Source organism: Penicillium subrubescens, assembly GCF_028828155.1.
Source record: "Penicillium subrubescens strain IBT 31985 chromosome Unknown utg000010l_segment0_segment0, whole genome shotgun sequence".
In the NCBI taxonomy this organism is placed as follows: domain Eukaryota; kingdom Fungi; phylum Ascomycota; class Eurotiomycetes; order Eurotiales; family Aspergillaceae; genus Penicillium; species Penicillium subrubescens.
The window spans coordinates 2,438,849-2,452,590 of record NW_026643160.1 but is presented as its reverse complement, the minus strand read 5'-3'; the positions used below and the strand labels follow the sequence as shown (position 1 = coordinate 2,452,590).

Sequence of the window (13,742 nt, the reverse complement as noted above, 5' to 3'; positions counted from 1 at the left end):
CATTAATTTAAGTACTCCTATGAAAAAATCTGCAATATCATCGTACTTGGAATGGCTTGAGTTGGACTGCGCGGTATTCCCCGATGCTGTTGCCGCCTCGTTGTATTATCCAGTCAAGACTTGAAGCATCCCAACGAGTCTGTCATTTCCCTGGACCGAAACTTCAAATAAGCTCGTGAATTTGCTTCAGCACAGCCTATTTTAATTGACCTCTCCGTGGTTCGAATGTGTCACTGATGGTGAACCGAGCCAGAGATAGGCATTTGAGAGCCAAAGATTAGTTAGACACGACATACTTTAGAAGGCTCCATAATTCATAACAACAGAAGCGTCATAAGAACCTATCTGGAAGCTTAATAACAGTGTCGTGGCCGGCTGCGCCCGAAGACAAAGAGTGATATTGAAAAGAGTCAAGATAGAACCAGGAAGTACTTCCTCTCATAAAATGATAAGGGACCTCGTGATTAGCTATATCAAGGCCAACAGATCAGTGGCAGCAGGAAGGGGAAAAACCAGCCACCGCTGTCATAATATCCTGGAAAATACTTAGTCAACAAGTACTCAAACAAGTAACTAACTACTAACAATGATCGCTACTTCCCGGGAGCTCTCGACCTTGGTGGCAAGTAAGCTTGATGGTGGCTCCACTTGAGCGCCAGCCCTACAGTATACAATTGGGTGGCTATCCGTTCCCATCAATCGGAAGCTTACCCATAGCCATATCCCGGCTGTTCCGATCAGGTAACCAACTTTTGATTCTCCAGATCAGACAGGATGAAGAATCCGAAAACGTCTGAATGGTTGCAGATCCCCACATACGCGTTTCCATGAAACTGCTAGAAAGTAGTGGGGAAATGTATTCAAAGCAGTGCAGTATCTCCTCTAGACCCCTATAGATTGTCCGGCTCTATGCGCCCTATGATTATCATACCCCAATATTGAACACTGTCTGTCCAGATATCCAGTTTTGATCGTCATTGGCAGGTGAGACCATCCGTTGCTTCCCCGTGTATTATTCATTACTTGAATTCTCCTTGAATTGTAGATCTTGATCAAAGATCCAGGTACACTTGTGCTCGGAAAATTCACCCATTCATCATCGCATGTAAAATCCGCTCGATTTATCACATCTAGTAGGTCGAGATCGTACTTTTGTAATATGGATGACATCAAAGATTTATGAAATTTATTATCATCAGTCTCATGACAAATTAAGTATGTACAGTAGTTATACATGAAGAAAAGAAACAAAACACGCCCTAAATCTGGGTAACATCAACAAAGTTATCAAGCAACTCATCAAAATACCCTCCACAATTATCCTGATCATAAACCGGCAACGTCTTCGAGAAATTCCCCCACTCCGGGAAACTCGCAGACACATCCAAACACGGCATCGCCCCTTCCTCCAACCCACCAGAAGAAACACTATCCGAGAAAGACGATGACGAACTTCGCCGTGAGCTTGATTCAAGTAGATCTTGATTCATCTTCGAGAGTTGGCTGCTAATATGGTGATCATCGCAATTCGCATGTTCGAAGATCCGGTTTTTGAGACACCATAGTTCCTCTTTCAAGACGTCTACATCTGCTAGTAGCATGTCTCGTCGGACTGTCTCGTTCTCCAATATACCTTGGATTTGCTCGTGTTCTCTCTTCTTTTTCAGTCTGCATTTGTTTGCTGCGACACGGTTGCGTTCTAGGTGTCGAGCCCTCTCCGGGCTGATGGATCCACGGGGAATTTGGGGGCCTGGGCCATGGCAGGACTTTCTTCTTTTTGCTTGAGGTTTGAATTCGTGCTCTGTTTGGTTGTTTGTCGGTTTCTTTGTGGTTTGTCTCTCTCGTAAGGTCTTGAGGAGTGATTCTTTTTCGCTGCGGGTGACGTGGGAAGAACCCGGTGGAAGAATCGGGTCCCTTGTTGTTGGAAGTGTGTATTCTGTACTAGGGTATAATTGGGTCGTAGCACTCTGTAGTTCAAGCATGGCAGCCATTGTAGGATCTGTTTTGGTGAAGATTTATCCAATTGGGTTGGAAACTTCAAGTGAATTAAGATAGTTGAAGATTGTCAAATTATTTGCTGAGCCGCAGGATCCTAACTCTTATAAATGACCCGAATTAATAATCAACAGGTTTTTGTTCGAGCCAGGGGCCATTAGTGAGTCTGATCTCGGACACTCCAAGTATGATGTCGACCGGTAGCTCTAAAGTTCCAACCGAAGTACAGATGCGGGGTCTCGCCACCATGCACCCATGGACCAGGGCCGCATATCATCTCTTTGCCCAATCATCACAGGTCCACCGAGGAGAGTAAAAACCATCAAACAATATGACGGGCTCAAGCAACATAGGTGACTAAGAATGACAGGTGACAAAGTTCTAACTAATGGGATAAAAGACCGTTCGAAGTTCCGGATACCATTACCCGTAAATGGCAGCATACGAAGAAGATTACTAAGAGAGTATAAAAACCCAAGGTATGGAGGGAGAAATAGATAGGCTGAGACGGGATAACTATCCAATGATTATGAAGAACAGGGTTCAATCACGGAACGTGAGAATTTAGCCTGTAGCATCTAAAGCAAGTATATATAGGGTATGTGATATGCTATAAGTACATCGATCTACTCCGATGCTGGACTCGGCGGCAACTCGCCCATCGTCCAATTCTTCGCAGTAGATCCCAGTTCAAATTCAAGTGTGCCTCCCTTGGCGAAGATGTCATCCCAAGTCAACCAATTCTTCTTCCACGGCTTACCGTTGACTTTCAAGCTCTGCACGTAGTAATCCTTATCACCATTGCCATCACCACCTGTTGATGTGATTTTTAACTTTTTGTTACTGCCGAGATCGATAGTCATGGACGCGAACCACGGCGAATGAATGAGGAATGTTGTTTGTCCTGTGATCGGATACAGACCGATCATATTCCACAACAGCCAGGTTTGCATCGCTCCGGCGTCGCTGTTGCCGGGAAGGCCTGACACGCCGGTGGAATAGTCACTTTTGGCGACTTTGCGGGACCGGGAGACAGATAGGTCCTGGCGACCAACGTAATTGTATAGATATGGAATTTTGAACATTCTGTCGATGTCTATTAGTTTGATATTTTCGATGTTGTGGGCGGAAGTAGATATACTCACGGCTCGTTAGTAGAATCGAAGATAATCCCACTCGATCCACTAGCACCCTCGGTGAACATGGTGTTCAACCGGTTGACTACCGTCTCAGCACCTCCCATCAACTTGATCAAGTGCTGCATATCATGAACATCCGCCCAAGAGTATGCCCACGAACTCGCTTCATAGTACGGATCTCCCCAGTACCCACTATCCTTCAAGGGATCAGTCTCAATGAAACCAGTCGTATTCCGCGGGACGACAAAACCCGAGTATCCAAGCGACGTCTGCTTAGGATTCCAATGGTTACGCCAATTTCGAGACCGATTCAGGTACTTCTTCGCATCCTGGTCCTTCTTCAGTCCAGACGCAACCTGGTACAGACTAAAGTCATTCGCCGCGTACTCGACAGCCCGGCTGGCGGCGCGACTGTACTTGGGCGTGATGTACCCAAGACTGAGCCAGTCGGGCAATGCACCACGACCCTCGTGGTTGGATGAGTCTGGTGCCATGTGATCGACGGGATTATTTTGGGGAGTGACTTCGGCGTCTTTGACCATGGCTTTGTAGCCGTCTTCCCAGTTGACGGACCCGCGTACACCTTTGACATATGCATCGGCGAGAATATTGTCGGCGTTGGAGCCTCCTTGCGTGCGGCCGTTGTAGTTGGATGACCGTGCGTCAGGAAGGTAGCCATCGTGTCGCCAGATGTCGATCAATGAGCGGATTTGCTCTTCGTAGGCAGTCGGCTGGAGGACTTGCATGAGAGATGTTGAGCAACGGAAGAGATCCTGGGCTCATTAGTGGTGTTCAACTTGATATTTTTCAGTCTGATGTATTCAGCTTACCCAGAAAGTGAAGATGTCCTGATAATATGGCTCGTCTGACTCCCAGCCGGGGTTCTCACCCGTCTGGTTTGTGGGGATGAGATGCATGAAGTAGAGAGAGGTGTATAGCAGACTCAGGCTGGTATCATTGGTATTGGTTGTGGTGATCTTGGAAAGGACTTTCTCGTTCCATTCAGAGACAGCCTCGTCAACGACAGTAGCAAAGCTCGTGCCCGCCGGAATCTCTTGGTTCACATTGTCACAGGCTTGCTCTGTGGAGATCCACGAAATTCCAACACGAGAAATTACTTCTTTCTCACTGAAGATGAATAGTGCACCAACTCGAGTAGAGTTCGAAGTGGATGAGACAGAGCCACCTGACTTCTCGATGCTTGGGGATGCACCCGTTGCGAGATAGGTTTTATTGTTTGTTGCAGCAGATTCAAAATAGCCACCTGGTTATATTAGCACTCCCATTGAGTCATTTCTCCATAAATTACACTCACAGAAATAGATGGTCCAATTGGGAGCCTCATTCCATCCATTGTTGTAGGTTCCGAGACCTTCATAATGGCCATCTGCAAAGATAGTTAAGTTTCCACCTTCATAGTTCTGCCCAAGCCCTTGGCCACGGAAAGATGGCAGCACATGCGAGACATCTACCAGGATATTCTTCTCCGAGTCACTGGGGAAGGTATATCGGTAGATTCCTGCCCGGGCAGAAGAACTCAGCTCAACCTCAACGCCATCTGCTGTCTGGGCATTGTAGTATCCAACAGAGCCCTTGTCGGTTCCAGACCTAGCGACAGTGATGTTGGACAGAGGATCGGTGATGTTTCCCACCAGTGGTAGTTGCGAGACAGTACCGTATTTGGGAGCACCTCCAGTACCCTGTTCGTGCATCAAGCTGAAGCCGGAGAACTTGCCAGTGGGTAGATATCCTGCGTATGAATCTGTACCAGACTGAAGAAGATCAGGGCCCAGCTTGACCATACCAAATGGTCTTGCTGCTCCAGGGAAATCATTGCCCCCGCTTTGTGTTCCCATGCTAATAGAATGTCAGAACTCCTCGCTTTCTTCACGAAATGAGATTTTGGTGAAACTTACAAGACATCGACATGCTTGGTGAGGTCGTTCGCCGCAGACAGTGCCAGCAAAGTGAGACCAGTCAGCATCTTGAAGGACTTCATGATGAGATTCAACTCAGAGGTCCTTCAATTTGAAGCGCAGACTCGTTGTGTGTTGCACAGCACACCTGATGCTGTACGATGACCGTTGCTTGGATGTACAAGCTCAGATCAACCCCGCGCATTCAAACCCAATGCTTCCTTCTGCACAAGTACGAAGAAGAGAAGAGGAATAAACCTTGTGCGGCGCTCGCTACCTGTCTATTTGCGGGAAATAGCACCTGCCTCAACCCTCTAAAGCACCCCTGCCAGACGATCCTGCGACTCATCGCATGTGCCGAGTACCGTGGACACTGCACAGGATGTGGTACCTCCCCGCTCTCACGTTCCCACTAGACATGATCTTTCTTGGGTAGAGATGTAACCAGAATTGAATAATCTTTATTACTGTGGATAGTGCTAGGCTCGCTAGGGTTAGGAATGCAAGGCTCCAAGCAAATCACCAATTTCGCCCGACGCCCACGGTCCCGCTAGAACCATATCATAGCCAGTCATCTTACAGAATAACAGTTTATCTTGAATTTAGCATGAAGTACAGTAAGAAATACAATCTGTGTTGTGCAACGGGGAGGATGTTTTGTTCCACGGGGAGGAAATTAACCATTGCAATTCCAATCCAGGCTGCACCTGGGAACAGAGGGAGATGTGAGTCGTTAGAGATACCGTTTTGATTTAACCAGTTCAGGCAGGGCAGAATGCCGATTGTTGCATTTTTTTTCCCTACTACTGTAAGTGAAAAGTGGTTCAGGTTCCAATCAGGGGTCCGTGAAGTATGGGAATGCTGCTACCTGGGCGGGTGGACCAAATCAGCGGCTTCGGTGGGTTCACATGGGTCGATCAGGGACCAGTCCACGTGTGGAGCTGGTTGGCTGGGGACGGAGTAAGGAAAGTCAAAAGTTTGGGTATGGCTGTTTATTTACATCCTCATAGACTTAAGGCTTTGATGTCGCAATATCAGATGAATCAGTCATGTGAGAGAAGGTTCAATTGAAGATGAGATATATGAAGAGTTGATCTCAAAGGGCATGGAAAATGAGAATAGTTGGTACCTAAGAAGGGGTGCCAAACAAGGAGTGGTATTCTACATGAGATGAACTTGTAGATACAAGATTGAAGGATAAGACTTACTGGTACACAACCAGAAAGCTTGATTAAGTGAGAGATATTGAACTCACTTCACCTTATATGAGACTATTCCAATATAGTTTGACTCGTGTCTAATCTGTAAACTTTGGGCAGACAAGCATTGCAGCCATTCCGATGAGGCACCTATTATTACCCAATTAGGACTAGCGTCCTGGTCGGATCGTTAAGCTCATTTGAACCCCAGCCCAAAGGTCACGGGGAAATGACATCGAAAATGTCACCAGAACGCTTGACCATGCGAGCACTCCCCAAAGCGTGACCCATCATGCCCTGACTCTCCCAAACCCGCTCGAGCCCGCTAGCCTGTTAGCCTGCCTGGATGATGGCGCCTCGGAATCGTCCGAAGCCCCGAATCACCTGGTGGATGCGTCTGCGGAGATTCGTCTACAATCTCGAGTCACCTCTCCAACTTCGCGGCACCCTCACACGTCTCCGTCACCGGCATAAACACCCTTTCCTAGCCTTGCTCCGTCTGCTGATTCCGCTACCGACATGGCACCTCCGTCTCCCCGCGCCGGTCCCCGTCAAGACCATGTTGAACAATGTCCCGCTTCTGCAGTCCCGGAAGGCGGCCGCCGACCTCACTAATATGCGCTCTGTACCGCTGTGGCGTGCTCGAGACACACCTCTGCGTGCTCTATATCGGATATATGAGGCTGTGGTGGCGCGGGAGTTCTATGCGATCGGGTCGGAGGTGGAGTACTTCTGGTACCAGTCGCGTGGGTCGTGGGCAGCGCATCGGATACCAGACCCTCATGACGTGGACCCAGTGCGGTACGCCATTCTGGCCTGCATTGCAGAGGAACTGGCGCGAGCGTTCAACTGGCGTATGAGCTTGGGCATGCGGCGCGATAAAAGCAAGCACATATACCGGAAAACATTCGAGGACCCTTTGCCGTCTTTCACTCCGGAGACCCCTCCTAGCTGGACCAGGAGGGTGGCTCCGATTGATGTGGACGCGCTGGCCAATCTGCCGACAGACTTTCTAGACTCGTCGGGCAGACTTGTGCTTGAAGAAGGGGGTGAGAATCCTATATTCGCAGAGAGAAACATCATCATCGACACCGGCCATTTCTACACTGTTTAGAGCGGTCGCATGAGGGATGCCGTGCATTTATCAGGAAAAAGCTTCCTCGTTATATTGCTCTTGATAAGCAGTAGCGATCTCATTCATCGTTGTCTGGTCGGGGGCTATTTCGAAGGAGCAGATATTCAGGGTTCGGATATTCTCTCTGTCCAAAGGCCCATCATTCTGTGTCCGCAGATGCTTCAGGATCGCAAGCACATCGGCGACATCAGACGCACGTTTTGCGTGCCTCTTGCTATTGTGGATGCGACGTAGCTTCCGCTCGAGCGCCCATTCCAACGGCACGGCCAAAACTCGAAGATGTGTCCCTTCCCATAAAACAATGTTCTGCTCCTCGGCCTTTTCAAACAGGAGCTGCCGGAACTGATCCGGCACGAAAAAAGCGAGTTCCTCGTTTACCCAGTCGTCGATGAATCCGAGGTGTCGGGCTGCTCGGGTGATGGCACTCTGTAATGGCTTCTTGATGTCATTATCATGCGCCCATTGCGGTTCTAGGAGGTAGTCTATGTCGCCTGTGCTTTCGCGATTTCGAAAGAAGTTTGTCGCGAGGAATCCTCCTGTCGAGATGAGGGTGATGGGTGCGAAGGCAATAAGCCAGTCATCCTTACCCATCTCGTTATCCAAAACCTCGAGACCTAGTCAGAGCCGACTCTTCATATTAGTATTTGTCAGTTGTCAAACGCTATAAAGAAACTCCGTACCTTGCCTAAAGTCTTCCTCGCCAAATCGGTCCTTCTCCCTTTCCATCTGTCGTTTTTTGTGTCTCCGCCCTACAGATGTAAAAATGATGCCCAGTAAATACCAGAGAACTTTATGTGTATATTCGCTCAAGGGTTTGGAGTTATATCGGTTATAGGGCAGGAAATAAGAAAATGACATTCAGGACCTGGGAGTCTTCGCATGATCGGCTGTGCGCAGGATGATTCTCGAGAGTTCTAGGCTGCGTCTTGCAGATAAGCCTCCCACGGTCGAGGCCTTCTAAAGCTACCCCGCCCCAACCCTGCTCGTCCTGCACGCCGCTGGAATAGTCAATCTCACAGCTGACGGGAAACTGGGACAATGACTGCTAGTCTACGACTGTTTGACTGACCGCGTCTAGGTGTGGCGATATTGTACTTCTGACCCGTGAACGGGCACAAGTCCCTGATTCCAGCGCAGGGTCAGATGATGGTGCCATTTCAGCTTTTGTTATTTTCTTTTCCTTGTCCTCTGATCCCATTTCAGTCAGCCATTGAGGTTGACCTGAATGATTGGTAACGCACCTGAAGAGTCTCTGTTCTCCGTTCTTGAATCTTATCAGGCATATGAGGCTGTCATATGAATATCTCCCCTTCAGCCATTCGGGTAGATGTGCAGATCCCCGGTCTGACTACATGAACGCCTTTCGGCCCCTCTGTGGATTTTCCCGCTGTGCCGGGCCTGTCCGTTCAGCCAGTTTAGTTTAACCAAACTCTCTTCGTCTTAGTTTTATGCGACGACCCTATACTTGGCTGATGAAAGCCTGGTTGTTGATTGCACATGGTAACGGAAATAGCACCATGCATTGATAGTGCAAAGGTTTGGCCAGACCGCTCTTTCGGATAGAACGTTGATAGTCTGGAGCTGGACAAAAGTCAGAAGTGTATTCAAGTGCATGTCAAATGTGAATCGTTGAGGGTAGTGATGTCAAATGAGACTATGGTAGGATCAGCAGAGGCCGATTTGCTGGGGAAAATCCCGGTAAACTGCGAATGACTATTCGGACTTTACTCAAGGATATCAAAAAAGTACTGCACCCCGTACGACAGACGATCATAATGAGCGATAAATTGGTCATCATCATCAACAAAGACGGCTTTACCAAGGAAAAGACAACACAAGTATTGACTCTTAAACTCTTGATACTTTAAACTGTCAAATGGCAACTAGAGTATCATATTCGTGGATGACAGACAGAGAACACAGTGTCAATTCGGTCCATCCAAACACCCCATCTATTCCTCCAGCTTTGTCACTGTCGGATCCCACGCACAAGGGCTGTATTCATCCGTCTCCAGCTCCTGAACCTCCTCCGGTGTCAACTTGAAGTCAAAAACATCCGCATTAGCAATAATGCGCGACGGCGTAACACTCTTCGGCAACGGAATAAATCCCTTATCCAGACTCCAACGAATAAGAACCTGAGCTGGCGTTTTGTCGTACTTCTCCGCTAGCTTCTTGACGGACGGTTCCTCAAAGCGGGCGCCTCGCACAATGGGCGCGTAAGCCTGGAGAGCAACGCTACGCTGCGTACACCAATCGACAATATCTTTCCGAGCGAGCCAAGGATGAAGTTCGACCTGGTTGATACTAATAATGCCTCCCTTGCCCTTGCCGCCGCGCTCGGCTTCAAGTTCGCGAATGTATTGCTCTAGCTCGTCCAGGTGGTGGACACCGTAGTTACTGACACCGATTGAGCGTACTTTGCCGGCTTCAACAGCCTCGACCAACTGGGGAAAATCGAATTTTTAGCAAAAAACCCAGATTTAATACGGGGTGAAACTGCGTACCGCTTTCCAAGCACCCTTGCGATTCTCGGAGCCACCCGCCATTGGCTTGTGGAGAAGCATCAGGTCGATGTACTCGAGTTTTGTCAGGGCAAGACTCTGGTCAACAGTTGCCTTTGCTTCATCATAGCTGATATTAATCACTTTGGAAGTGAAGAATATCTGGTCACGCGGGATGGACGATGCGCGAATCGCATTGCCACAACCAGCTTCATTCTTGTACACTGCCGCAGAATCAATCTGTGTTGGTCGTCAGAAACGAGTAGGAGCAGGAAACGTTGCGATTCAATTGCGGCTAGTATTGAAGTACCTACGTGGCGGTAGCCAGCTTCGAGCGCTTCAAGACAGCATCGCTCCGTCTCTTCTGGGGGGCTGATCGCAGTATTGTTAGCTTTGGTGGGGTTGAGATGGGGAGGCTGCGGGGTTGTTTTACGTTTTGTAGACCTGAGATCAATTAGTTTTTGGCGCTGGATTGACTTGGGAAGCACTCACTCCAAAGCCTAGACGGGGGATCTCGTAGCCGCTGGCTAGCTTTATAGTTGAATTAATTGTGGTGGCCATTCGTTGCATTGACTTGGTTGATGGAATAGTTGATATGAGAAAAGTTGAGTGACATGATGGGTAAATGGAGACCCTTTATAACTCGGCCCACATACACGGCAATGACAATGACCACCGCAGCCGGGGATAATCGAGTTGCCTCCGTTTAACTCCTTCGAAGCAACTTGTTTTGAACTCCTTTATCATTATCTGACCGATTGCATTGCTGTTCGCGGTTGGCGCTCGGGCATGCCATCTTCTTTTCTTGTAATGGTAAGTCCGAGGCTTCAAACTGCAGTAGGTCTCGGAGATTCGTTAATCGTCAATCAAATGTGTGCTTCACAATGCTTTAAAAGAAAACTGTTTAATACTATCTTGCGAGTCTATACTTGCCTTCTAATACTTTCGTAAATGGTCAACTTTCATTTTCCTATTCCTCGATGTTCGTTGGGTAGCTCTCGATTTGACATCGTACTGTATCCGGTTCATGTTATTGTGGTCCATACCAAACGCCTGTTAGCACGGAGCTTAAAATTGCTTAAGAGCTTCAGATGAATGACCTAATTGATCGCTTATAGTTAACTACTCAAGACGCTTATACTTTGTCGAGCGTGCCTCCAGGTATGATTTGCTAGTCAATCGGCTATTAGGGATAGATTTAAGAAAGTCAGGTCATAAGGCTGTACACAACGCTCGTACGAGTATTGTACAATGAAATAGGTGGGTCGGCGTTACGCTGGCTAGGCTGCTAGCAGACAAAAAGTCAGCCTTGGGGGCCAAATATCCCGTTGCTGATCTGAAAAAGTAATACTATCAGAGCAGGTGGAATACAGTATGAACTGCACTAGTTAGCGAATGCTCGAAATCGCAATGCAAATCTGAGCTTATTACACGGCCTCTTCAGCGATCTAAGGCTCCTCCTGTGCCCGTGTTGCCAGTTGAAGCTCTCGTCGACTGTCATGTATCAAGGGGAGCAAGACCTGCCTGCTGTACATACCAGTACCACAGTTTATGGCTAGCTGAACTTACATAGGCTACCGAAAGACTACTCCAGGCACCTACAACGCTTGACTGGCGCTTCTGTTCCATAGGGTCTGTGGTAACTGCTTCATTATTCAACGTTTCCTACCCCAGCCAAGTATATTATCTCTTTTTTCATGTTGAACTTCAGATCTTACTGCCAAGACCTTCGGTAGTTCAAGACTATGTGCCCTTGTTGTTAGACTATAAGATTAAAATCTCACTCAAACGAAGTCTTCACAGGATTCTTGAAAGGGGTAGTGGACCCTTGCAAGCTTGTAAGGGTCAGGCAAATTCGGGAATACGACTGGGCGCAGTCTTGGCACAGCCTGAGCCGCAGCTCAAACACTCTGTACAGTACCAGTATATGTACATAGCCTCCCTGTCTCTTTTGCCTCTTGAGGGACCATGATATGGTAAGGAAAATCAAATTCCTCTGTTCGAGAAGACTGGAGAAAATTGAAACCGAATAGGCGACGGTGAAAGAATCTACGCTTATCGAAACAAAACATCCCGATCGAACTTATGGTTCATGAGGAATCTAGATTGTACATAATTAATACAACTGGCTGGTAAATACATAGCCTCAATCCGTTATTTCGAGAGTGTTAACGGAATAATTCGACAAAAACAGGCAGTGCTCGAAGAAATTCTGCCTCAAACTGACTTCTCCATCGTCTGTATTTTTTCATGGCGAGTATCGTACAGGTATCAGCCATGACCATGGAACAGGACACGCTAATTATGGGTAACGTTCATGAACCAGAACCATGTTCATGTCCGACTCCGTGAATTTTATTTGGAGCTTGCAATAATAAAGTGTAAGCGCCGCCCCCATCGTGCGACTCAATTTCATTCAGACTTTCCTGCTACATACACCCGTGAAAGCACATCCTACCATTGCCACACAACCCGCTGGTAGAACTACCAGTCAAATAATCCATTCACAATGTCAAACCAAAGACCTGACAGCGAAGGTGAATCCATGCAGCTCCCCCGCAACTTGCGATCCAGTCAATTAACCCTTGTAGGACTCATTCCTGTTGAGCACCACCACCCTATTAGCCCGCAAGTCAGCCCGATGCCCAGTCCTGCGCCCGCTCAATTCTCCCATCAAACGCAAGATTCGATCGGTCCAATTAGCCCCGAGCCTACTGGCATCACCCCTTTGTCCCCCTCCTCAGAACAATCGGGCACTCTGCTGCCGACCTACGAAAAGTCGCGACAGGAACACGAAGCACCTATCCCTGTCAATAACCCTCCTACCGCCCCTGAAAAAGCATACAATGGCCAGCCGGTCGATCAGATTCAACAGCAACAGAGCTATTTCAACCAAGCTCAGGCCCAATACCCCTCTGATGGAAAGACATACCCAGGCCAGCCAGGCCCCCAACAGATGCAACAACATCCCCAGCAGCAGATGTACTATACGCCCTACGGCCATCCCAGTGGATATGCGACCGCAGTCCCCTTGCATGCCCTTCAGTCAGCACCTTGCCCCGTGGACTGCCCTGCCTGTGGACGCCGAGAGATGACTCGCGTAGAGCCTGTGACTGGCATGACTACACAGTGAGTTGAAAAAAGAGAGCCCTTGGCGCGGAGAGTTTTCGATATTAATCTTTCTCGATAGTGGATGGGCTGCTGTTCTATGCTTCTGCTGCTGCCTCGGATGTATCCCGTACTTGATGTCTTCGCTCAAGGATGTCGACCACTACTGCGGCGGTTGCGGTACTAAGCTTGCCTGCTGGCATAACAGTGGACGCATTCAAGTATTCCAGATTTCAGCAAACCAGATGCCCGGAGCACACCCTGTTGCCCAGGCTCCTCAAGCTGCTCAGAACGGTCCTCAGTCCCCGCCAGTTCAGTCACCACCGGCCCAGTCTGCGCCACCCACCCACACTTACCAGTAAAGTCGAAATTGGAGCGCTCTCATTTCTACATGTTTTTAAATTATCCTGTTTTTTTGTGTTATTCTGCGCTTCTAAAGTGATACCACTCGTGTTATATTGCCACCATGGTGTTTGGTTCCGAGGGACTTTGCCTCGTTATTCTGGTTGAGTTCATGATTGTTCTACATCATTCTATAGGACCCATGACTTCTTTTTCTTCGAGAACAAACAAATAAATCCAAAGAAATGCATTTATCCTCCCCATCTCTTCTCAAATGATAGGCTGGGAAATGTATTCCATGGGTTCGCGTTAGTGGCGCATGACGCCAAGACCTCCTCGTGTTCGGAGGTTACTCAGATCCGATGATGCGGTCACCTTACCAGGTAAAATTTATCGACGCCCTA

General features: G+C 48.2%; 5 protein-coding genes across 5 annotated transcripts; 2 read left to right on the top strand and 3 right to left on the bottom strand.

Annotated features, from left to right (window-relative positions):
• Positions 1-2,621: 2,621 nt before the first annotated feature.
• On the bottom strand, positions 2,622-5,133 carry N7473_012049 (alpha-1,2-mannosidase family protein; the record flags this gene model as incomplete). The annotated part of the gene is made up of 5 exons (XM_057157988.1): positions 2,622-3,081; positions 3,141-3,907; positions 3,965-4,398; positions 4,450-4,991; positions 5,051-5,133. 5 exons carry the CDS (start codon positions 5,131-5,133, stop codon positions 2,622-2,624), a joined length of 2,286 nt encoding a protein of 761 aa, XP_057003838.1.
• A 1,462-nt stretch (positions 5,134-6,595) lies between these two features.
• On the top strand, positions 6,596-7,363 carry N7473_012048 (uncharacterized protein; the record flags this gene model as incomplete). Its single annotated transcript, XM_057157987.1, has 1 exon — positions 6,596-7,363. One exon carries the CDS (start codon positions 6,596-6,598, stop codon positions 7,361-7,363), a length of 768 nt encoding a protein of 255 aa, XP_057003837.1.
• Positions 7,364-7,393: 30 nt separating this feature from the next.
• On the bottom strand, positions 7,394-8,242 carry N7473_012047 (uncharacterized protein; the record flags this gene model as incomplete). Its single annotated transcript, XM_057157986.1, has 2 exons — positions 7,394-7,998; positions 8,065-8,242. 2 exons carry the CDS (start codon positions 8,240-8,242, stop codon positions 7,394-7,396), a joined length of 783 nt encoding a protein of 260 aa, XP_057003836.1.
• Positions 8,243-9,336: 1,094 nt separating this feature from the next.
• N7473_012046 (aldo/keto reductase) lies at positions 9,337-10,449 on the bottom strand (the record flags this gene model as incomplete). Its single annotated transcript, XM_057157985.1, has 5 exons — positions 9,337-9,831; positions 9,892-10,128; positions 10,203-10,260; positions 10,322-10,332; positions 10,381-10,449. 5 exons carry the CDS (start codon positions 10,447-10,449, stop codon positions 9,337-9,339), a joined length of 870 nt encoding a protein of 289 aa, XP_057003835.1.
• Positions 10,450-12,397: 1,948 nt separating this feature from the next.
• N7473_012045 (LITAF-like zinc ribbon domain-containing protein) lies at positions 12,398-13,358 on the top strand (the record flags this gene model as incomplete). Its single annotated transcript, XM_057157984.1, has 3 exons — positions 12,398-12,425; positions 12,480-13,017; positions 13,079-13,358. The coding sequence occupies 3 exons, from the start codon at positions 12,398-12,400 to the stop codon at positions 13,356-13,358; spliced, it is 846 nt and encodes a 281-aa protein (XP_057003834.1).
• Between the last annotated feature and the right edge of the window lie 384 nt (positions 13,359-13,742).